Raw genomic sequence first — 24,376 nt, 5'->3', positions numbered from 1 at the left:
AATAAATGAAAGACTCAAGAATAATTTCAGTGTCCATATTTCAAAAATTTATTTATCTCAAACTGTGCATAATGGAGTAAAAACTTAAGTTGAAAATGTACCTGTTATAAGGATGATATTAGTTCAAATATATACATGGATTCTCGGCAGACTGATTCAAATAATACAGAGCCGAATCTTTTAAAATACAACTACGGAAAATAAAGGGGGAAAACCTTAAAATATCACAATAAATTTACAGAAATATTACAAACCATAAGAAAATATTTCAAACACAGTAATTTCATGTTCTTTTTTTTATCTGAACAAAATGGAAAGTTGGGATTGAACAAAAGCTATTATAAATTACCAACGATGTCAACCTGCATGGCCATTTTTGCTTTTAACAGTAAGTTATAAAATTTAGTACAATCTAAAACTTTTGCCCTTTTAAACAAGACCACAGAGATGGTTCGCCAGTACTTATTCTAATTTTTTCCTTTTGTACAATTTTTAAACAATTAAAATGTCCAAATCTGAATAATTTTCTTCTTTCCACGTTTGCAACTTTCCTAAATTTCAGTTGCAGAATGAAAATTCAGCAAGAAGCCTCCCCTTGAAAAATATTGGCAAATTCTCAGCTTATAAACAATGGACATTTTGATTGCCATGTTTATCTCGATAAATACTGTACAAAAGTTGCTTGCAAATATTAAAACATTTTTTTCGTCACTTGGAGACTAGCTCTAAATATTATTGGTAAAGACTTTTGCAAACTTCCTGCAAAGCTCCTACCGTACCACTAGAACTTTTAAAAAGTTTTTCGTAGCTTGCTTTGCTCCAGATCTATACAAGGTCCATTCCCCCGCCCTCCCCACCCTCCCCTGGTTTTCTCTGTACAAAAATAGTCCCCCAAAAACAAGTCCAGGATCTCTCATAAAAGTTTTCTTGTCGGCATCGCGGTTTTTGCGTGAGTGTGGATGGGACTGGTGTTCTCTTTTGCAGCTGTCATTTGCTGTGGGTGATGGGATTTTTTTCCATTTTCTTTTTGAGCGTACCGGGTTTTCTCCATGCTGTTTCTTACTCTCCTCTTTTATACCCCTCCCATTTCCCTCGTTTTTCTTTGAAAATTTCTCCCCCCTCCAGTTCGCTGTCCTGCCCTCACATGTGCGAGAGGGGCAGTGTGCCGTTAATGGCCGTGCCGGGCACCGGGCCGCTCTGGTAGTGCTGGGACATGTGCAGTCTGCTGGGGGCGGCGGGTTCCGGCACCTCGGCGCCGGGGAGATACATGCTGATCATGTCCCGGAGGTCCCCGGCCTGGCAGGGCGCCCTGGAGTGGGAGGAAGAGGTAACCACAGGGGGGCTGGAGCTGGCCTCGGACTTGACCACCGAACCCATGGAACCAAGAGCCATGCCGGGGGTGCCCTGCTGCGAGTAGGACATGCTGTAGGTGGGCGAGCCGTTCATGTAGGTCTGCGAGCTGGTCATGGAGTTGTACTGCAGGGCGCTCACGTCGTAGCGGTGCATGGGCTGCATCTGCGCTGCGCCGTGCGCGTTGAGGCCCGGGTGCTGAGGGTAGCCCAGCTGGTCCTGCATCATGCTGTAGCTGCCGTTGCTCCAGCCGTTCATATGCGCGTAACTGTCCATGCGCTGGTTCACGCCCGCGCCCAGGCCGGCGCCCACCCCGACCCCGCTCGCCATGCTGTTGCCGCCGGGGGCCAGCAGCCCGCCGGGCAGCGTGTACTTATCCTTCTTCATGAGCGTCTTGGTTTTCCGCCGGGGCCGGTATTTATAATCCGGGTGCTCCTTCATGTGCAGCGCTCGCAGCCGCTTAGCCTCGTCGATGAACGGCCGCTTCTCCGTCTCCGACAAAAGTTTCCACTCTGCTCCGAGGCGCTTGCTGATCTCCGAGTTGTGCATCTTGGGGTTCTCCTGGGCCATCTTGCGCCGCTGCCCGCGGGACCACACCATGAAGGCATTCATGGGCCGCTTGACGCGGTCCGGACTGTTCTTCTGGTTGCCGCCCGCCGCCGCCGCGGTAGAGTTGCCGCCGCCGCCGCCGCCCCCCGAAGTTTGCTGCGGGCCCGGCGGCTTCAGCTCCGTCTCCATCATGTTGTACATGCGGGCGCTGTGCGCGGGCCCGGCCCGCCGGCGGCCGCCGACCCTCGGCCCGGCCGGGACTTTGGGGGGCCCGCGGGCGGGGGGAGAGGAGGAGGGGAGGCGGGCGGGGGTGTCGGGAGCGCAGGGCTCCGCGAGGAAAATCAGGCGAAGAATAATTTGGGGGAAAAAAAGAGAGAGGCAAACTGGAATCAGGATCAAAAAAGAGCTTCCCTCCTCCTCCGGCCGATCCTGCCGCCGCCGATGATTGTTATTATTATTTTTTGGAAAGGCTTAAGCCTGGGGCTCAAACTTCTCTGCCTTTCTTTCTCTCTCCTCTTCTTTCTCTCAGTCCTAGTCTTAAAGAGGCAGCAAACTACTTTCCCCCTTTTGCAAACACTCTCTTCTCTGCCTTGACAACTCCTGATACTTTTTTGAACAAGTTAATAGACAACCATCCATGTGACGGGGGCTGTCAGGGAATAAATGGGTTTCTAGCGACCAATCAGCGCGCGGCGGCTCCTCCACTCGAGCCCAGCCTCGCTGCCGGGTTTTGCATGAAAGGGGGCGGGGCCTCCCGCGCCGCCGGCCGCGCGGGGGAGGCCGGGGAGGAGGGGGCAGGCGGGGAGGGGGAGGAGGCTCCCAGAGCCAGCCTGCCAGCCACTGAGAAACCTTTGTATCCCCTCTCGCAGCAACAGGTCACACCACACGCCTTTTCGAAGGAAGTGGGTAAACAGCACTAAGACTACGTGGGTTTTTTTTTTTTCTTTAAACTTAATATTGATTTACTTTTTGGTGCAGGGTACTGAAATGAGGATGGGACGCGGGAAGCAGCTAAGGTGCGGGGGTGGGGCAGGGCACAGTGGGTGGCTCAGGGCGGCTGTCCAACTCGTATTTCTGGAAACAGCCAGTGCAGGAGTTGGTGTGTCATTGTTCTCCCGCTCATCCACAGCACTCCCCCGCCAACTCCAGCCCCTCTGGTGCCGCTCCCGTACCGTGCTCTTCCGCTCTCCCCTCTTACCTTACAGGTGCCAACACTCTCTCACTCCCTTCTCACACACTCCCGACTAGCAGTTAGGAGACCCAAACCTCTGTCCTCAAAACCTTCCTTGTTTCCACGTAACGTTGCTCTGTTTTCAAAAATAAATCCTGCTCGGACCATGAGGCCGAGTCTAGAGCTGAGAACCGGCAGGCCTTGGTAAGCTGCCATCTCCCTGTTCAACTCAGCTCTTTGGCCCAGGAAACTGCAGCTCTTCCTCTTAGCCCCAGCCACATCTCCCACTAGACTGTCTTCATTCAACCGTAGCAAAGGGGATGCTCCTACTGTCTCCCCCCACTCCCCATTCCCATCCCATGCCTCTCTGAAAGAAGGGTTTCGGTCGTGCGGGTTTCAAATGGGGGCTGGGGAAAGAGACAGACGGAAGGGCGCTCAAAAGTGCAGGCGATGGGGGAGGGTGATTTCAACTTCCTGGCATCCCACGGCACTGTACGGAGGTGGCTTTTGGGCCGCAGTCACAAACTCCCTCCCACGCAGAGTTCCCAGGACTCCAGCAGAACCAGCCCTGGCATTTCCCCCGTCGATTTCCACTGTGGTGGCGGCAAAGCCCAGGCCGCGCAAGGCTGGGGCTGCGCCGCAAAGGGGCTCAAGGCTTGGGAGGCGGGGTCGATGCTCTCCAGGCACAGGTGCAGGCAGCGCACACTGGGAGAAGGCGGCCGGGACTGGGGAAGGGGGAGCCCAGCAATGCCCGGGTTACAGAAGGATGAGATGGAGGCGGGGGTAGGGACTCAGGAATCTTGCCCGCCCAGGACCCAAGAGGGTAATTTTAGCCGCTCTCCCATTGTCCCAACGTAAAGATTTCAATAGGTAGGCGCTCAATGCGGAGGGCAATGGCAGCACGTCCGTTACAAATAGGTAGTTTTGTTTCTCTTGTTGTCGCTACACGGAGTCAAACAAAGCCTCGTCTAAGTTTCCTTCCACTCTCTTGTTGGGATCTTTGTGGGTAAAATGCACTTGACTACAAAGGGTGGGGTGGGGGGGGAATAGAGAAAAAAACAAAACAAAACAAAAAAAACCTGATGCCATTTCTTTTTTATAAAAGGGCTTAAACCATCAGAGTTACTTATTTTCTTTCTTCTGTAACACTCTCTCCGCCCCCTCCTCCCCTGGCCTACCCTTACTCACCCTAAGGAAATGTACTGAATAGTATCTACCAGCCACGTTCCATTTATTATCCTTACAAAACGGTGCATTGTTTTGTTCCTTACTAACCTTCTTCCATAATCGCTCCCCCGACCCCCAACTTCTCCAATCTCTGCCCTTCCTAGCCTGTTACTGTCAAACTCACACTAAATATACCCGCTGGAAATTCAGAAAAGTTGTAAAAAAAAAGAATTATGCAGACTTTCTTTAAGTTATTTCCAATCAACCTTCCTGCCCCCCGAAGTTTCTCCTTTTTCTCTCTCAAGTTATGACTTGCTTCAGTTCCTGGGTATCCGGAAAGGGTGAGACTGGGTTTCTCAAAATGCATACATATTCGGCGCTCTTCAAAATAAAGCACTGTTTTCTGTTTAATCGAGGTGTAATATTAAGGTAAACACGGACCTGGAGATTAGGAAAGAGAAAAGGTTGAGAAGATTTGGAGAAGAGAAGGCGGCCACCGGCTTTTCAGCGCGGCTGGTTTCAGGGATGTGGCTGGTGCGCCCCCTGCTGGTAGATTCGCTTTTCCAAGACTATTGCTTTTACCTTTAAAAGAAGGTGTTTGAAAATAATTAAAGTAAAAAAAAATAAATAAATAACAAGGGGGATGGAAGATCAGACTAATTATACATAATCTAAACAAAAGAAAAGTTAACATATCGTATAAGCTGCGGAACCAAATCATAAGAATCAGATTTAATTTGCCTAACTTAGAAATATACATACAACCTCGAGATAAGTGGGAGGTTAGACCATGGGAAAAAATAGGTACAAATTATGAGATTCAACGTGTGAATGAATTATGATTGTCCAGACGCCACGAAGGGCAGACAAAGCATTCATTTTATGATTGTGTATGCATCGGTCTGCTTAATAGCATTATTCCAAAAACTTTAAAAACCTTATGGGTAATTGTTTGAAGAAACAACCAGGGAGTTGGTGTGGATAAGGGTGGTGTATATTTGTTAAAATAAATACTAATAACAGATGGTTATAGATACAAATCTTTTCAATCTTGCTGCCTTGTCTCTCAAGGCACAATTTTTTTCCTTGGGAGGATATATAACAGCTTTTACACATTCTCAGATGCATGTGTTTGTGCATGAACTCTATAATAATGTATTTAAAAGGTTAAAGGGGTTGGCTAGGTCTTTTATTAATTGCTTTTATCACATAAATAAGCTATGGAAATACATTACAATTGTGTTATCATTGGTTGCATTTATTTACAGCTTTATTTTCATTAAGCCTGCTGTACTTATCGAGACAATAAACTGTGGCTGGTGATTATATATAATAATGTGCTATGAAAATAAGATTAAAGAAGATGGTGATAGCAGAAACATTTTCTCATTAGGTTTTTTAGAACATATGCATTTTAAAAAATCAGATCACTGCCCACTCTATTTCACTCCAGCACCATCACTGATCCCTAAATATAATAACGATAACAATTCCAATAGATGACAGAAGCAACACTGTTTTAGGTTTGTAATAGACAGCTACAGTACTAACAACAATATACCATTGACTACTAGACAATCAGAAAAGACTTGGAACAGGATGCTTCATCCTCTGAGAATCCAAAATGTTGCTACTGGCACAATTTATGAAAATTGAAAGTGCTTAATCTAAAGGGAGTATAATACTTCCCTTCCATGGGCAACAAAAAGCTACATACTTTTAGAGCAAGATTAGTAGTTAGGAACAAGAATGCATAACTACTGGAATATTCTGATTTTATTTTGTTTTATTATAGGCCCTAGCCAAAAGGCCTTAACTGTTAAGTGTAACTCAATTTTATTTAAAAATCTTTCACATTGTTTTTTCTCTCCTAAAGTCTCCCCAGCACTCCTCAAGTATTATATCTGAAACCAACTAACAATTTTGTGGAGATAGGGGACTGTAGACTTATTTTTTCTTCTTAGTGTCAAATAGAGGTTTAACTTGCAGTAATTAGGTGAGAACTAGCCAAGCATCTTACTATTATGATGCTTGTTAAAAAACGCTTCTTTTCTGCATCTGCATTTGAGTGTGTTCCCCTCCTCTCTTAATCTTCTTATGGAAATGAAGGCAAACGGCAGGGAACCTGCAGAGTCTTGGAGAATGTCCTTGTTAACTGGAATTTCTCAGCATTGCTAATTAGCAGAGTTTGACGACCACCAGTATTGGGGGAAAGCTCTGTTTAACCACTCACAAACCATTCTGAGGAAGAGCAGACTAATTTTATTTTGTAATTAAAATCTGAAAAGAGCCCTATTTGACAGTTAGGGCTATGAGAGTTTTATCTCCCCGTGAAATAATTACTGCCTTGATAACTCAATTTTCTGAAAAATGTCAACTGTGGGCTCCAAAAGTTTTAATTTCATTACATAAGGAAAAAAAGTGAGAAAAAATAGAAGAAAATGTACAGAAAGGTTTTCTAATTCTAGAACTGGTTAAATATACTAGCAGCCAGATGTGGCCAAAAGAAGGGTTTTTTTTCTTCCTTTTTTTGTCACGTTTCCTCCGAATCCTAACCTTCTAGCAATCTCCTCTAAAAGTGACCATAGCAGCAATCATCCTGCAGTGGGAGAGATCATACCAGTAGTCTGGTAAGTGAGAGGAAAATAAAACTAAAACGCTAAGTACAGCAATTGGAGAAAAGTTTCTAATTTTAAAGGCCAAAAATAAAGGAAAATTTAAATGTTTAGGACAATGCTGGTACAATTTGGTGAGATGATATTTGTATTTATCCTGTAATACAAGAAAACTGAGAATTGCAGAGCAATGAGACTGGCATAAGCCAATTTTTAAAACATTTCCTTCTCCTCTGTAAGTCACAAAAGATCTCAGTCACTTCAAACTAGAGCATACTACATGACTTCCAGAATGACCAAAGTCTGATTCTTCATTTCAGAAACAAACACATATAAATGAAGGTAAATAAGCGCATTAGAGGATTTTTTCCCTTAAAAGAGCATTGCATACTTTCCAAAAATAATCAACAAGAAATAAGCTGGAAAAGGTTAGGATATAGAAAGTAAGAGCAAAAATTCAAAACTGAATTGTACCGTTGTCAAACTTCATTTCCTTTAGACTGTGAAGGATCCCTCATAGGAATTCCTAGAGGGGATAGACACCTTAATTTTTATAACACAGTTTTCAAAATGATAGAAATTCTTTCATCTACATTTCCCCCATTTTTTTCCTATGTCAAACTTGTCAGATTTTGGAAGTGTGAAGGATTAGTGACAGTAACTATAATGAATGTTTCTAGATGATAAAAAGAATAAACATGTATCTCCATCCCTTTCTATTTACTAAGATAGAGATATGCATATGGCTGCATGGTACACTGGCAATTTCAAATTGCTTAATCATATTTTTTTCTTCTTGTCTGTCCCTTCAGCACCTTGCCTTTAATTTCCAGAAGTGGTATTACACTTAACAAATGAACAAGGGATAACAATTGCTGTTTCAGTCCAGACCCAATTTCACCAAATAATTTCACTCAAGAGCTGTAAGTACCCTTGAAACCTAAGGAATGCAGAACAGCTTTGCATTCAGCTCCCTTTTTACTCATTCTCTTTCATCTAACTCTCATTGATGAAATAAATACATTTTGAAAATAATGCAATAGTTATAAAACTAAACATATTTCTCCTTACTTTAAATTATAGCAACAAAAGTAGTATATAATCATTTGTGTAGGTCTTTCAAGCTGTATATTTAATCATCATGTTACAGTATTATATATGAACATCTTTATATTCTAGCTCAAATATTTTCTGGAGAAATTAATTCACATTTCACAATTTTATTTCCATTTCTGAATTATCAAGCAATTTTAACATAAGTTAAGATTCTATCCCTGCACTATAGCTGTTGTCCAGGAGAAAATGTAGTGTGACCATTAAATGATTTAATTATTTTAAATATAAATTCCCTTTTAAAAACATAAACTGAAAACCTAAAGAGCTGCCACCAGTGGTTTTCAGTTGCATTAAATCTATGACTTTTATTATTAAAATTAGAAGAAGAAAATTTTTTAAAAGGCAAAATGATCAGTAGGAACTCTAGGTAGCCCAAAAAGCCACTGGACCTTTTATACCTGTAAATCATTGCTTGAGTCTAAATACATATCTCTCTGATTGACCACACTATCTCGTGCAATTAATCATACCAAAGGAAAAGGTCTTCCTTAGAATCCCACTTTTTCAGTGGCTAGGGTTATTACCCTCATATTAGAGAAAAACCAATTGTTTTAAATTCTCCAACTGTGATTACTTCGTTTAGTTGTGACCACAACTTTTGTGGGAAAAACAAACCTACACTTTCCTTAAGCTTTCTCTACCCAGTATTAAATGACACTCCAGTGCAGGCTAGGCTACCCTTTCACTGCAAGGACAATTTACCAAGCAGGGAAAACCTCTTTCCCTTAGCCTGGCCCCTGCCACACCACATAAATGGAATTTAGTCTTCTTTCTTCTGGAATCTTATGGAACATACTGCTACTGTGTTACCCACAACTTCCCTTTCCAGAAGTACAGTTGGACTCAATACAAACCACAAAAGTGATAAAATCTCAGAGGACTGATGTGTTTGGCATCCAAAAAAGCAAGTTAGGGAAAGAAATTAGATCTACGTAACATGTGAGGGACAGACAGGAATACTATCAGAAGAAAAGGAAGAAAGTTTTCACCTGTGGCATGAAAAGAAGTTAAAGCAAACCATTGGGGGAAAAAGTCATCCTACAATCACCATCATCCCTAAATGAAACCATTACCACTTTTTTCAAAGATTTGCAGCTGCGGCTGGCCTTGGAAAGTGCTCTAAATCAAAGTGTACACCCATCCTGGGCGGGCTGGCATCCTCAAGGCCTCCCATTGACATCTGGAACCCTCTCCCAAAAGCTATTCCGGCCTCAAAAGAATGCCTGAGAAGTCGGCCTTCCCAGGGGCCCACTTCTGCTTGCCCCCAGCGCCCCTCTTCCAGTCCCGGCTCAGATGGAGTTGGGCTTCCAAACCCATCCCAATGGAATTCTCAGATCGCTGGCCTGATAATCTTTAAAGGCTCCTTCGGAGCTGGGGCTCTGACTTTTATCTTCCCTCCCACCCTTCTTCCCTTTTTGCTGGCTCTCCCCACTCCTTTTTCGTCTCGCCCCACCCCCCCCCTTAATTTGAAGATCATTGACACGATAGGCTGTAATGAGTCCTTCAGAAACTGTTATGATCTACAGTGACAATCTCTGCACCTAATTCACAGATTATTGACAAGCACCGTGGGCTCAATGGTGTCAAGTTGTACTTGTGGTTTCAACACCCTGCAGCAACCCACGTAGCTGCTGGGCCCTGGATTAGGACCCACAGTCTGGCAGTGCTTATCTGCCCGTCTGAGTGATAGAGAGATGAGTATCAGTCTATACCTCAACTGCTTCAAGCCCGCCTGAACTTTCTCCCTGGCGCCTTTGTCTGACAGGGTTGGCGCAACGAAAGTGAAAGATCTCCAGAATTTAAAAACAGAGTGAAAGAGCAAATTTAATAAATGAGAGCTCATCCTTGAATCTTAGTCTTTATTAATAGAGTCATGTCCCCCACACCCAAATAACTATCAAACTCCAAACCACATGTACTGCTTTTCAGAGTTCGGGTTCTTTCCTGGGTTCATCATGAAAGATGTGAGGGATGAAGGGGAAAAGGGACTGAGGAGTTGGCAGGGACTCAGTGGGCCTAAGCTAAGTGGGCCCATCCGCCTGGATAGTCCTCAGAATCCAGCAAGATTGGTTACTTACAAAGCAGGGCGCCCAGCCAACCCGCGCGGGCTCAGGCCTGGACGCTGGGACAGGAGACCAAAAATGCCCGCCCCGCCCCTAAAGGGCGCTTTGCCGCCGCGGAGAAACGCGGCCCGTTGCCAGCCGCTGCGGTTTTCCCTGCTACTAAGGAATCAGTCACTCGCTGCCTCTTCCTCAGCCCTCAAAGATGGAGGGGCTGCCTTCCTGCTGGCGGCCTTGGGGCGTGGGATTTGCGCAGGTGCTGGGTCCCCCTGGGACCACAGAAATAACACTGCGTCGGGAAAGCTGGGTGGCATTCCCAGGCCTGGGCCACCCACTTGTTTAGCTCTCTTTCCTCAACCAGGGGTTATGCTTTCGCCATGGGCCCCAGAAAAGTTGGGCACTCGCTCCTGGCACGTCCACCCGCCCGCAGCCAGGTGCGGCTTCTCCCTCCTGCCTTCACTCAACAGCCTGCTACCCCACAGGCTGAGACCCCTGGGTGCGGAACGGGGTGGAAATCTCCAGGACTCTGCTATTGCACGTTCGACATCACTTCCGAATAGCAGGCATATACTCCCTTTCTGGCCTCGCCTCCAACATTTTGCTGGCTTTGGCCTCCCTACCCCACACGGGAAACACTGCGCAGCCTTCGGACCTCGGCTGTCAGCGCACCGTTTCTTACTTTACCCGGTTGGCGCGGGTTCACAAAACTAGCACCGACTGAATTATTTCTGTAATTGGGACAAGCCCTTTGGTAGTGCAAAAGGTGGGGGTGCTGTGGCTGGAATCCCGCTTGCCTGTCATTTCGATAGAATTCGGGGTAGAGATTTTATCAAAAGGCTTGGTTCTTCTCCTGCCATTGCATCTGAACCTACTTACTAAAAACCCTAAGCCGAGATCTAATTCTGCAATCAGATGGAGAAGTCATCTCTCATCGCACTGAATAGCAATTCCCCTTGAAATGTTATCTCGAATTCGCTAATTTTGAGCGGTGGGAGTAATAAACATAAAGGTATTATAAACCTTGCATAGCCATAGTATTCAATATTTTAAAAAGCCATTCTTTTTATGAAAAATTAAGCCGATTTCCATCGATAAGCAAACTATAAAAAAGCGATCTCTAAACTTCTTAAGAGTAAAAGTTAAAATCAATAACTATAACCCTGAAGACGTAAATATTAAAACATCTTGTTCACTCAGCACAGTAATTATTTCTATTTGATTTTAAACAATTAAGCAAACCCACATTTCCCTATTGTTTTAAATTCAGAGGATGTGCCATTTTTACAGTTTCTCTTTCTGAAATAATTCAAAGGCTACTTTTGCCCTCACTTGCTGACCAAAAAAAGAAGAAGAAGAAAAAAAAAAGAGGCAAAGCTCTTTATTATGTAGACAGGTAGTTTTTGGAAGTGTAAAAATACTCCCCCTTCTCTAGGATAATTTGGATTCCTGGTCAACGAAATGCTGAATTTCAAAGAAACCTTCCTTACCATTGGCACATCTTCCCTGAAATCCTAGGGCTAAAAGAAAAAAGATACCAGGCACCTGTTTCTTAGCCTGTATGTGTTTCTTAGCCATTATCTTCGAAGGAAAAAGTTTGACTAGGATTGGTTTGGGGGATGGGAAGCACTCAAAAGAAGAGATTGGTCTTTTAATTATACTCTGGAAATAAATACATAAAAGCAAGTTATTTCGTTTACTCGGAGGCTCAGTTACAATACTTGCAGGACCTCCGAGGGCATTCAAGACGCTGCTGACAGCGTCAAAACAGTAATCAGCAGCATCTTCGGTTTAATTTTTTGAAATGTGGACAAAACGGAGGAAGTTTACTTTGCTCGATTCTCCACGGCTACAGAAAAAATGTTTTGTTTTTCATCACTTTTCTTTACCTGTTTTACGATCGCAGAACCTTTCAAAAGAGTTACAAAACCAAACCGGGTGGGGGATGGCTGGGATGTGAGGAGGAGGAATAGGACAGTCTTTATTTTTTATTGAATTAAAATTATAGTATCGCCTCTTTAGTTTTTGTATTGAGTTAATATTATATTATCTTTCAAGGATATAAAAATTTGTTCCCGCACCCGTTTCTTTTTTGGAGGGCAATAAAGAGTTTTCTCTAACCCCAGAGCAGGATTCTAGCGATTTCCGGGACTGGCGCTGCGCAGCTCCTACTGTGTCCAACAGGGGGCGCTGGGCACGAACCTGCAGCGGCTCAGCGCCGCTTCACATCTGAGTCGGGTTCCAGCCCCGGAAGGCGACAGCCGCTCGCGGGGTCGAGTACAGTGCTTTAGTCTTCGTGGATAAAAAGAGATTAAAGGCTAAATTCTTTTTTGGGTATATGTGTGTGTGTGTGTGTCGGTGTGTGCGTGTGTATGTGTGTGTGTGTGTGTGTGTGTGTGCGCGCGCCCGCGCGTGGGGGGCTGGTTATCAATTTTAACCAACTACGAAAATGTACAGCTTTTTATCCTTTGATGTTCTCATAAAGAAACTCCTATCGGATGAGAAATTACACGGTTTCTGAGCCAACACTGCAGCTATAGTGTGGGGGCAATTATTTAATTAAAAATATATTTTTCCATCTGTTCACATGATCTTTTTAGACGTACTTAAAAAGCTGACACTGATCCCTTTGGCCTGTTAACCCTGCCCCAAGTTTCAAATACTTTTAACTATATCGAAGGCCTTTCTATTAATTTGAAGGAGAATAAAAGGAGACCTAAATATTTAAATCACCCCTAAATAGTTACTCCTCTGCACTCCCCCGCCCCACCCTTTCTTTAAACAGGGGCTTTTATGTGAGTGACACATTTCACGCTTCCGATTCTGCAAAGCCAGGTATAAATGACAAGGAGCGGCTCTAAATAATAATAATAATAAAATCGAATTTGGTACTACATAACACCCAAGTACCGTATAAGAAAAAAAATCTAAATAAAATTGTAATCCACCCACCCCCCACTAAAAAAAACACACACACACACCAAAAAACCCTTCACCTGTATTTAAATAGCGTATCTTTAATTACAGCAGTTGGGGATGCATGAGGCTGAAATGAAATTAGCAGTCATTACCAGTCCTTTAACTCTGTGGTGCTTTTGATCAGCACTAAATTAGCTTTCCAGTCCTAACAAAGACTCTACAGCAAGCAGTGGGCTGTAAATAAGACAGCGCGACCTGCCCTCAACACCTTTTCTCTTGTCAATCATAGCTCTATCATTCAGCCCAAGATTAACCTTTATCTACCAAATTATAAAAAAAAAAAAAGAAGAAGAAGAAGAAGAAGAAGGAAAGAATGAAGAAAAAGAAAAAAGAAAAAGAAGGCGGGAAGGAAAGCCTCCTGACCACCACATGTCGCAATAACAGAGGTTCCCAAGAGCCCCCCTAAAATTGTATTATAATGAGCCCGTGTCAGAACCTGCAATTTCCAAATCGTCCCTTCCTACTCCACCCCCCTACACCTCTCGAGTATATTAGAAGAGTCAGAATGCTGTTCAGGTAGGAATCGAATCCTAACCCCTCTCCCCGCCCGCAATGGCTAATTGGGCGTGGACCACTCTCCATAAGTCAATTTGCCATTAGCCTTTCCTCCTCTATTAGTCTAACAAGATTTCGGGAGAGGAGGGGATGTTTGAGGAGGAAACACTGGTGAGTTTAAGACATATATATATAAGTTCCTAGGCTGAAAACAATCAATTTACTCCACTAATACTCTCTACTTTCTAAGTCTGCGGAGGAAAAAAACCAACAGCAATAACAAAAACCCAGCTGCTTTTCCCAGTACTGCATTACGAAAGTAAAACATTGGTTCAAGTTGCCATTAGAGGGCGCCAAAGAGCAAGCCCCATCACCCCTCGCACGACTTCCCGCAGAAACCCTCCCACCTTCCAGCTTCGCCATGCTCTGTAATTCCTTCTCTCAGGTAATATTTCCTGCTTATCCTGCCCCCTTGCATTTCTATCTCCTTCTATGTCAATTTCATATAAAAAACGAAGTATCGCCATGTCCCCTTCCTCTTGTTTTGCAACCTCCCCCTACCCCTAACCACCACCAAAATAGTTAAGACGCCGATTGAAGTTGTAGCAACCCCTTTATGATAGGTACCTTTTGAATCAAATCACTCTTTCCATTTAGTAACACTGGTCTGGAAAAGGTTCTTTGTGGGGGTGAAATGCTAGAGTTTAACATTTTTAAGATGGAAGCCTGAATTTTTCATTAATAGGTTTCTTTCTGGGGGCTCACAGATCTATTTCTTCAGTTTCATAGAAAAAGAAACACACCCTTGCAAGACAACTAAGTTCAGTATCAAAACCGTCCAAAATAGAATAAGATAATGTCATTTCATCTCTGCATTTGTTAAAGAATTCTAAATTAGAATTTAATTCCAAAAGTTAACGCTTTCAGACTTAAATCTACCAGTGTTAAATGACTTCCACACAGGGTGTATTTCCAGATCTTTTAAAGGTCAAAAGAAAAAAAGAAAGAAAGAAAGAAAGAAAAACAGAATGAGTGGGGAAGAAAGTGAGGTGGGGGGAGGAGTGAGCTAGCAGTGAATGTCAAAGTTGGGTTGCGAGCTACTTACATGTCCATGCCAGATCAGGGTGTTGTCTTGTAGCAGTTTGATTGGCAGGTAAAAAAGCGAAAGAACGTGAGGGTTCCCTGAGCCTCTTGTCAGCCCAAGCTTGATCACTTCTCACCGGACAGAACCAGTTGAAGGAGCTTGCAGTTCCCCTCTCGTCCTTCATCCAAGGCACCGTGAATCCATTTCAGCTTTTCTTCCCCCCAGTCTTTCCATCAGCCTCCTGCCTTCACCCGCATCGCCTTACACCAGCTTCCAAGACCTAGCCTAGCTTTGCCACTGCAATCCCCTGCAACAAGAAAAATCGTTTATGGCTTAAAACCCCAAATGGCTGATTTTTTAAAAGAGAGAGAGAGAGAGAGAGGGAGAGGGAGAGAGAGAAGAGAGAGAGGGTGAGGGGGAGAGAGGGGGAGCGAGAAGAATGCACCCAGAGAACAACAAAAAAGTCAGTTATCCTAACACTGCTCTATCCCCCCACCGTACAGAAGAAGAATAAAAAAAAAAGCTTTATGTTTTTTTCAGTGGGTATTCAAAGATAATTTGATGCCATTGTTTCTGCTACAGATGGTTCTTTTAAATACAATAACACGGCTCTTTGTGCAGGCTACCCACAATAAAAATCGAAAGCGTTCCCCTGAATAACCATTTTGTTCTCTCTTGTATGGGGCCAACAAAAGATGCCGTGAGGTAATGGGTTCTGTTTATTGAAGCCATAGAATAGGGGTTTGATAAAGATTTTTTTAAAGCAGAAGACCTTGCAAGGTCGGGCTGATCTCTTCATATTTTTTTATTAAAATATTTGTCCAATAGATTATTCCTTGGTGCAGCTGCAGGTTTCCTCCTCAATTCTTAATCAGCCCAAACATCTGTCTCTTTGAGGAGGCTTTTAAAAATCTACAATTGTATCACTGGTGCAGTAACCTTATCAAACCCTGAGTTTTTAGGCTCAGTACAGGCAAAGGCAGTGAAGTTTCAATTCTATTTGGTCCTGATGGGGTGAGGCGGAGGGTTGGGGGAGAGGAGATAAGCAACCCCAGATACAGTGACTAAAAAAAAATGAGGCTTTCCTCTCCCCCACTCTCTGGTTGGCCGTGCACAACTGTATGAGCCAGACACACAGATCACTGAGGGCTTCTTTCATCACAAGGTGTTTCTCTCCATCTCTGCAAGACCACACCAGTATGCGCATGCTGGACAGGGGCTAGCCATGTTTTCTTAACATATTTGCCCTTTCCTCCAGTAAGGTCTCCAATCCTGGAAAACTTAGGATGGGAGCCCAGTGGGGGGAGTGGAACAAGCTAAAGGTTAGTCTTTAGTACCCAGAAGGTCCTACTCTTGGCTCTTTTTGATTCATCATTAGCTAGCTTTGACACACTAATTGCAGCCATGTGAGGGACTGGTGGCCACAGCCTTCCTATTACAGCTCCCTATCCCCTCAGGCTTGCTCTTACAGCCACCTGGCTTCCTCCCTCTCAGTTCCACGGACAGCTTCCACTTCCTCTCACAAGGGAAGCCCTGCCACCTAGAACCCCCTGAGGTCTGTATCAACTCTGAGAGAGCCTGAACACTTGGCAGTGAGGGCGCTGTGGGAGACGGCATTAGTTACTGACTAGGTTTGTCTACCTTTCTTTAGGAATTAATGCCAGGGCTTTCTGGGCCTCCAATAGCCCAGAATGACAGTAATCCACTTTCATGACTCCTGCTCTGTGTTGTCACTTGTGGCAAGACAATAGTGTGGAAAAAATGGCTTTAATCTTAAAAACATGTTTTCACTGGGTTCTCTACCTCTGTCCTCCACCCAGTTCATTTCTCCCTTTCTTCTCATAAACCATTTTAAAGATAAACACTCAAATGAATCCCTCGATATAACTGATCTCAACTTCCACTTTCCCTTTTGGAAACAATTATGTTATTGGTTTACAATTGGTCTGGAGTCATCTAATAAGAAATTTTCATGGACTATCATTTAAACACCAACTAAAGCCTTTCTATGAAGCTTGAAAAACAAAGACATCAGAACAGAAAATTAAGGAATTTTTCACATGGTTGTTTCTCAAAAATTCATTTTGTATCTCACGATAAAGAGTCCAATATCAGTTAGAAAAGAATGAAAGTCAAGACAATACTAAAAAAGTTATGCACCTACAAATACTCTCTGGATCAAGAAAAATGTGTCTGTAAAAGTGTGAGTGCATTGGGGGTAGAAGGAGAGTGAAGAGAGTAAATCAAGAGTGACTTTCAACAGAACAGGCTAAGGTGTGTGAATTTGTTACTTATGGTATTGTAGGAGAGGGTAGGGGCATTATACAAAATTAAATCAATACTAGAAACTTCTTCCAACTAAAGGTGGAATGAGGAAGGGTGAATATAAAATGTTTTAGCCAGTGTTTTCATAAAAAAGTAATCCACTGGAATAACTGAAGATCTCTTCCTGCTTCTTGTGTCACATGTATTTTTCAGATATCAAAACTTACAAAGGATGCTCCTAACTGAAAAAAAGCCATTTTCTTTCTTTTTTTTTTTTTTTGCAACAACCTGAAAGAAGAATCTGAACTGCTGTCTTCTTTCCACTGAGGGGTTTTGGGCTGAATCTAAGACTATAAGATAGGAGTGCATCAGTGAGTAGCCCAAGGTGACTAAAGGTGGGGAAACCTGATATATCTTATTGGCATTGGATCTATTCAATCCCAGCCATAAGAAAGTTGAAAAATCCCTCAGTTGACCTCGCTCTCCTGTGGGAGATCAGGAAGACATAATTTTTTAGGCAAGTCAGCAAAAGTTGTCTCAAAAACTGTAATGCAGTGGCATCCCATCTGACATAGGGAAATACTTCAACGTTTAACTAAAAAATGTAGAATGTGAAACGCAAGGTACACGGCCAAGCTGACAAACTGTCTTGATAGATGAGGGAATCAGGAACCAGTAGTCTACCACTGGAAAACTGCTTTTAAAAAAACAAACAATAAACAAACCAACAAACACAAACAAAAACACTTTCTGTATCCAGAGGGCAGAAACTGAGGTGACTGACCAGTGCCTCTCTGGCTGGAGCAAACACACATCACCGAGGCGATGCTGGGTTGTAGAAATGGCTTTCTCACGAGGTTGGGAAATTTATGGGCATTTATTTAGAGGTGGCTCTGAGTTGGAAACTTTACTGTTCAAAAGCGCTCTGGAGCCAAAGTTGAACCCCATATTTTACAAGCAAAAGCCTAGCTGGGGAGATGTAGAGGGTGGGGTTTTCCCCTCACCCTCAGAATGGGACGTCGGTGAATAAATGCCATTCAGCACAAACGACCTAGATTGAGGAAGAAAAAGAGGAAGGGGAAAAGGAGAGGAGGAAAGAAGAAAGAGAGGGAGGACAGAAAGGTAAAGCGGGGAATTTACAAAAAGGGAATTAAGCGGGCTAGTGGCAGAGAGGATTAGCAAGAGGGGCACCCGGGACCTGTTTTTAACTCGCGAGTGCTACTTTTAAGGAAACACGATACGCACGATCAGGGTCTGGATGTCCCAGTGAACCAATGGCCATACACATCACGAGTTTCACACAGATGGCATCATGTCATGCTTTAGTTATCCACTACCGTGAAAGCTGTAGCTTCTCTCTCCTTAAGCAATCAATCACGCCCTGACTGGCCACTTTCTACCCTCTACACGTGGAAAGAAATCGGACTCAGACGGCTCGAGCCCCGAGCCCTCGGCCTCCCAGTGCGGGCTCCGGGAGGCCGGGGCCGCCTCTCTTGACGCGCGCGCTCCTTGCCCTCCACTGGCCGCCAGACTGTGGCGAAGCGCGGCTCCAGCAGGCGCAGCGGCGCCAGGTCCGAGGGGACGATGGCTTTCCATTTTCTGCGGGAGGTTTAGAAACGCGGGCGCTTTTAAATACATCCAGGTATTATTAGCATGTAACCTGGCCTAACACGATTCAATTATTCACTTAGAGAAAAACACAACGACGCGACACCCCACTTGACGCGCACTTGGAAGAGGCCGGGGGCCGCGGCAGGGCCGACGCCCACGCTGAACGCGACCTGTCGCAGGACGTGGCGTAAATTCGAACTCTCGCTTCGAACCTTTAGCTCGAGAACGCGCGCGCGCGCGCGCGAAGAGACCTGGAAACCTCATTTTTCAAAGCCTCTAGAATAAACTTCTAGTCAGCCTGCTCGCGGCTCCGTCCTTTCCTGGGTCTGTGGTAACCCGAGGAGAAACGGGCTGAGACCGAACGTGTCTTGGTGGATGGGGCCCGGGCTTCCGGGCGCTCTGGGCCCGGAGGGGTGGGTCGGCCTTGTCCAGTTTCGCTGGAGTGGGGAAGCGGGGGCGCGGGCGGCGGGCTGAGCTGCCCTGTGCCCCCAGGAACTGCGCCACCGCTCGGCCGTGTCCGCCAGCCCTCTTCCGTGCGCGTCCAGCCCCCAGGCCTAGCGCGGCTCCGGCGCGGCCCTGGCTCCGAGGGAGGCTGAGGCCCCTCCTCGGAGCGGTACCGGCCGAGTCAGTCGAAGCCCGGGCTTTCCAGGCCCCCCTTCCCCACGCGCCTTCACGGGCTCGTGGGCTGCCCCGAGGCGCAGGCGGGCTGCCGAGATCTTCCTGACTCAAATGCCAAAATGAATTTGGAACCGTCTGTTCCTCCGGGCGCACAGTGTGTCCAGTTGGGTTCGTTCCCCGTACCCCGTGGGCGAAACGGCGAGCCCAGGAGAATCTCTCTGGAAGGCCGGATCGTGGTTCCCTGGAGAGCGGTGAGGGTTCGGGGGTGGAAAGACAGGAACCGAGATTGGGCCAGCAAAGGGGGAGACCCTCTCAGAGGAGGGGGGCTCTCAGGTCAGGAGCCACGGACCTGGAAACCTGAGGTGAGGAAGGTTGACAGTGCAGGCTCGCTGGCGGCCTGTCTGCTAAGTGGCCATGTACCCAGCCAGCATGGCCTGCCTTCTCACCCTTCTCACACTTCTAGAGCTCTGAGGCTCTCTCAGGCTGTTTGATGCTCTGGGACTTGACAACAAATAGGGACTAGAGAAGAGTGTAACTAAGTGGAAATTTAGAGGTAGAAGCAAAGCCTATGGAGAGCCTTTAAATCATTTACATTATTTTGTTATATACAAAATGAAGTTATACGTACAATCGTGTTTTGTCTTCATGTGCTAAAAGTATTACTTTTAAAACGCTAAACACTTAAAATATGCCACAAATTTTGTGACCCTTTTTTTTCAGTTTCTTAATTTAATGATATATCCAGTGTTTCAATAAATGGAAATATCTCTGATCTCTCAACCTCTGAATAACAGATTACTGGAGACAGGGGAAGGGACCATGGATATTTGTCTGGTGTTTCTCTGGCATATCCTTACCAGGACCATGCTTTGAAAATCGCTTCTTGCATCAATCTGAGATAAATTAACTCGTTTTTTGGGGTAAAATACCTCCTCCTACCATCTGTTGGCCTTCCAGAACAATCGAAACTAAGGCCATTTTCCAAATGTACACCTTATGCATATTGTGATTGCCAGTACGTAGTTGGATCTGCTAGGCTTCTATTCTCTGAATCAAAATTCACACGAGGGAACCCCATGAACACAATTGTAGACTCAGTGCAAAATCTGTACATAAAAGTTGGAAAAGACATCTCAAAGTGTAATGGTTATTTTTTTTTTTTTTCTAATTCATATGTCCAACAATGGGGAGCTGGTTTGGGTGGCTTACCGATACAGTCTTGAAGAGAGTAAGTATTATGGTGCATTTTGAGAGAAAAGAAGAATGCCATTTTGGGTTTTGGTGGTGGACAGGAATTAATGATCCAAAGAAACTGATTCCAGGAATTTTTGTTCATACCTCCCCCTCCAACTCCTCCTCCTAACACTCTCCCTTCACCCTTGAAGAAAGGGCAACATTTCTATTTGCTTGAGAGTGAACGAGGAAAGGAACCAATCTTTAATGAGTATCTATTATGTGCCAGATACTTTCTCTTATTTACTTCTCATAATGATACTGTAAAATTGGAATTATTATACTTCCCCTAACCCCAGCATCCCCTCATTACAGAATAAAGGAAGATCCAGCTAAGTTAAATATCTGTGGTTTCACAGCTGGGAAATAGTAGATCTGGGTTTCAAATCTAGGTCTATAACTTTAAAACCCAGTCTGGTCTTTAGAATCTGGTAGACTGAGTCCCCACAGACTCAAGCAAGCATCACTGGTTGCCGACTGTTGTGGGTACAAGAGAAAAATTTGTTATGAACAAATTTGTTGTGGGCTTGTCTTTTTCTTCTCTCCTTTCTCTGGAAGGAAGCCTCTTAATTCTGGCTCCCCTTAGGATCTTTTGGCTACGGAGAGATTGACTAAAAGCGGTAATATAAAAGTCTGTGCCTTTTTCCATACCAAACTTGGGCCTAGAGTTTAAACTCAATTTTCAGATTATAGATCTCAATTGGCATTAGCTCTAAGGCTATCCATAGGCTGGCTTCATCCAGTTAATGATTTCATGAGGACAGACTCACATAGGTCAAACTAAGTATCACTGTTAAAACTCTAGCCTCAGAAACCCAAAGGATGGGAGGGAACTATAGTAGTAGCAGAACACATGACTACTAATTAACATTATTAACATCTGCAAACCAGTGAACATTTATACTTTTATTTTTTCAGGAAGGCAATTACAATTTTTTGCCTTTTATTAACTACCTCCCCCCATCCCTGATAGTCACCTATATCAAAACTGCCCTTTAAAAGGTCAGTAGAAATTATTTTAAAACATTCAAATATAAAAAAGTATTGTTATTTTAATAGACACTGTGAATACTTTAATTTGTATCTTGTATTAAATTAAACATATGGTGAACAGGGTATAATAGATTTTCTATAATTTTGCTGCCAATGTGGCAACAGCAGCCAGTTACTCTCACCAGCAGACTTGTCAGTGGTTTGTTTACTAGCTTATTTGAATTAAAATAAAGCTTCGCTTCTGCTGACTGCACATCATTATCTATGAGACCATAATCCTGCTAGCAAATCCTATATCTTCCAGAACTGGCTCTTTTGTTTGGGATTACTGAGAGCTTAGCCTATAACAAAGAGGAATAAGGCATCCCTCTCATCCTCATAATTAAGTGTGGGGACTAATTTAGAAACAAACCCAGAAAGATGTACTATTTGGAGTTATATTTCTATACAGAATAGAGGAGAAACAGGATAGGCCAAACACCTGATTGTTAACAGAATGTTTAAACTATTAAGCAAGTGTACTACAGGAATCCAGCTTGTTAAAATTAAGAGCAACAGCAAATAAGGCATTGATGGCCTTTGCACGGGGCAGCAATTCTATATGAGGGATCTGAAGGTATGTTTGGGAAGAGGAAGTATTAGGGTGTCAAGCTGGAGATGTGCTGTGTACTTTCTCAATGCCATTTATTGTCTTCTTTCATTTTTCTAACAGGCTGCACAATTAAGAGTTATTGTTATGAGTAGAGCTGTTAAAATGCTGAATCAAAATAGCAAAACACGTTTTTATTCACTAGAACAAATATAACTTTTGAAAATTGTCATTGGAATTGGTTAACATTTTACTTCCAAGGTGCATAAAATTTAGCAGAAAGAAAAGAATAGGTGATTTCCTGGCCCTCTCCATGGCTCAAAACAAACCTCCATGTATTCTTATAGCCCAATTCTATCTGTGTTTAAGGAGATAATTTTACAAATAGGATGTATATAAAAACAGCCTTCACTATCTACCATCCATTTATAAACTGATGTCTGTTTGATAAAGAAGAGAGAAAACACAAGGGTTGATTTATCAATGTCTTCAACATTAATTGTCACAGATGGGAATTCTGAGAACCTCTGTGAAACCAAACCAGACTCTGGCGAATTATAAAGCAGGTCCTTAGACTTTAAAAACATTTAGGCAAAGTGACAGTTCAGAACATCTGTTAGCCTTCTGTCTGAGTATAAACTAGATGTCATGGAGTGCACAGCTGTAGGCATTTTAGGCTTTTTTTTGCCAACATCTGTCACAGCAGTACAATAATATAGGTAATTATCAACACCTTATATAAACTGTTTGCTATTTTAATTTTTAGAAAGAGTAAAATTAGTGTTACAGTCCTTGGCAAAAATAATTGAGATGAATATAATCATCCTTATCTAAAGATGAATAAATGATCCGATCATTCTTTGAAAAGCACACATTTTGAATATTTTCTGCAGCCAATATGGGTATTATATCATTTTTAAAAGCAAAAATTGTAAGTGATCTTGTTTTTGAAAAATGAAAGAAAAATAAGGACAAACCACAGGCCAAAGCAATTTAAGGGAAAAGGAAGAAAGAGACCAATAATTTGCTATCCAGAGCAACCAAAAGTGATATAATTTGTGGTAAAAAGATAGCATTTGTTAATACCACACATTGTGGCATTGATTTCATCTTCATAAAAATTAAAAATTCATTTTATAATGTAATCTATAGTGGTGAATTATTTTAAAAATTGCTGTCCTCCTCTATCTTCTCCTGGTCCTAGAATTTTTGCAGAGAAATGGCAAATAAACCTGTAACTCATATCCTGCCACCTTAGTTAATTTGAAAAGTGTTAGCTCCCCATATAAGTCTAAGGACCATTTATTCCATTAATACCACCTGGATATGAATCATCTACAGTGCATGTCCTAAGGGCATTATTGTCTCATACCTTATTCTCTTGACCTATACCATAGTTGTTTTCAGTCTACAGGACTCAAAGCAGCAAGAGTATATTCCAAAGCACCTGTTCTGGGGAAGATGCCAGTCAATAATGTCTTATTGAAAGACCAAGTCCAGCTAGAGGAAATAAAAGAATTGAGCTGCAGTTGGATTTCATCATCGAAACGTGCAATGTAATCTTAACCAATTCATTACACACCCCTTTTGTTTCCACTACAAAAGGGATATTACCTTTGTCAGAGGTTGTAATTCCAGTATGTTCAAGCAAAGACAAGGGAGAAATTGAAAAAGTGCTGTCAATTCTACCCACAGCCAGGAAGAGCCATAGGGTCAGAAGGCCATTGTCACTACCCCATGTACAGTTCAGACTAAACCATAGATAGCTAAAGTTTCCATTGAGCTAGAAAGGTATAATAAGGGAGAGTCACAGAAAATACTGAGTAAGAATTGGAGCAGGAAATCATTTTTGAATACGTTTGGCTTAACACGTATGAAGTTGAACCAAATGGTTGTCTCTATTTGGGCAATAGTTGTGGATGCTTGAAATTATGCTTTCTTAGAATAATCTTGTGGAGGAGGCAAATTTTCTTAATAGGAGGTCACTATGGCAAAAACAATGAATCACAAATTTCAGCATTCATAATCTAAACGTCTAGAGAGGGTTAAAGGGGAAAGACAAGGAGGAAGTAAATATAGCTATAAAGGGCAGACAGCTTGGCCCAAAAGGAAGGATTAGGAATGAAGAAAGTGATTAAAAAGAAAAGAAAAAAAAGAAAAAGAAAAAAGAAGATGTGATAGATACTGACAGAAAATAAGGCTATCTGAGAGGGTGGGGGAGGAGCAAGGAGGATATTGATTACCAAATGGAGTATTAGGGACCAATTTAAAATTTAGGGACTGTGAGTGTTAGTGCTTCCTAAAGAGTGTTCCCTTGTAAGAAATGCGTCTTAGAGAAACGTTTTAAAATAATACGTTAGTGGTATGGTTTTGAAGCCTGTTAAAGTGGGTTCACTTGATACTTCTCAATGTTATATTTCTTTACCAGTGAGGAAAATTCAGTGTATTTTGAGGTTTAGTAAAGGGGGAAAAAAGAAAGTAAAC

General features: G+C 43.3%; 1 protein-coding gene and 1 long non-coding RNA gene across 2 annotated transcripts in view; both read right to left on the bottom strand.

The window, feature by feature from the left end:
- LOC117083787 overlaps nt 1–14,992 on the bottom strand; it is a 40,917-nt gene extending 25,925 nt beyond the window's left edge. Inside the window, exon 1 of the long non-coding RNA XR_004437212.1 lies at nt 14,605–14,992. This is a non-coding gene — a long non-coding RNA (uncharacterized LOC117083787). The remainder of the gene's footprint in view (nt 1–14,604) is intronic.
- SOX2 (SRY-box transcription factor 2) lies at nt 25–3,315 on the bottom strand. Its single transcript, XM_033211795.1, has one exon. The coding sequence runs from the start codon at nt 2,098–2,100 to the stop codon at nt 1,141–1,143; it is 960 nt and encodes a 319-aa protein (XP_033067686.1). The 5' UTR covers nt 2,101–3,315; the 3' UTR covers nt 25–1,140.
- Nucleotides 14,993–24,376: the final 9,384 nt, after the last annotated feature.

This window comes from Trachypithecus francoisi, unplaced genomic scaffold, assembly GCF_009764315.1.
Source record: "Trachypithecus francoisi isolate TF-2019V2 unplaced genomic scaffold, Tfra_2.0 Lachesis_group0, whole genome shotgun sequence".
Lineage (NCBI taxonomy): Eukaryota > Metazoa > Chordata > Mammalia > Primates > Cercopithecidae > Trachypithecus > Trachypithecus francoisi.
The sequence above is the reverse complement of the archived record's forward strand: the minus strand, read 5'-3'. Positions and strand labels throughout refer to the sequence as shown.

Excerpts from the sequence above, each read along its gene's own strand:
- SOX2 (XM_033211795.1), bottom strand. The coding sequence starts at position 2,100 with ATGTACAACATGATGGAGACGGAGCTGAAGCCGCCGGGCCCGCAGCAA.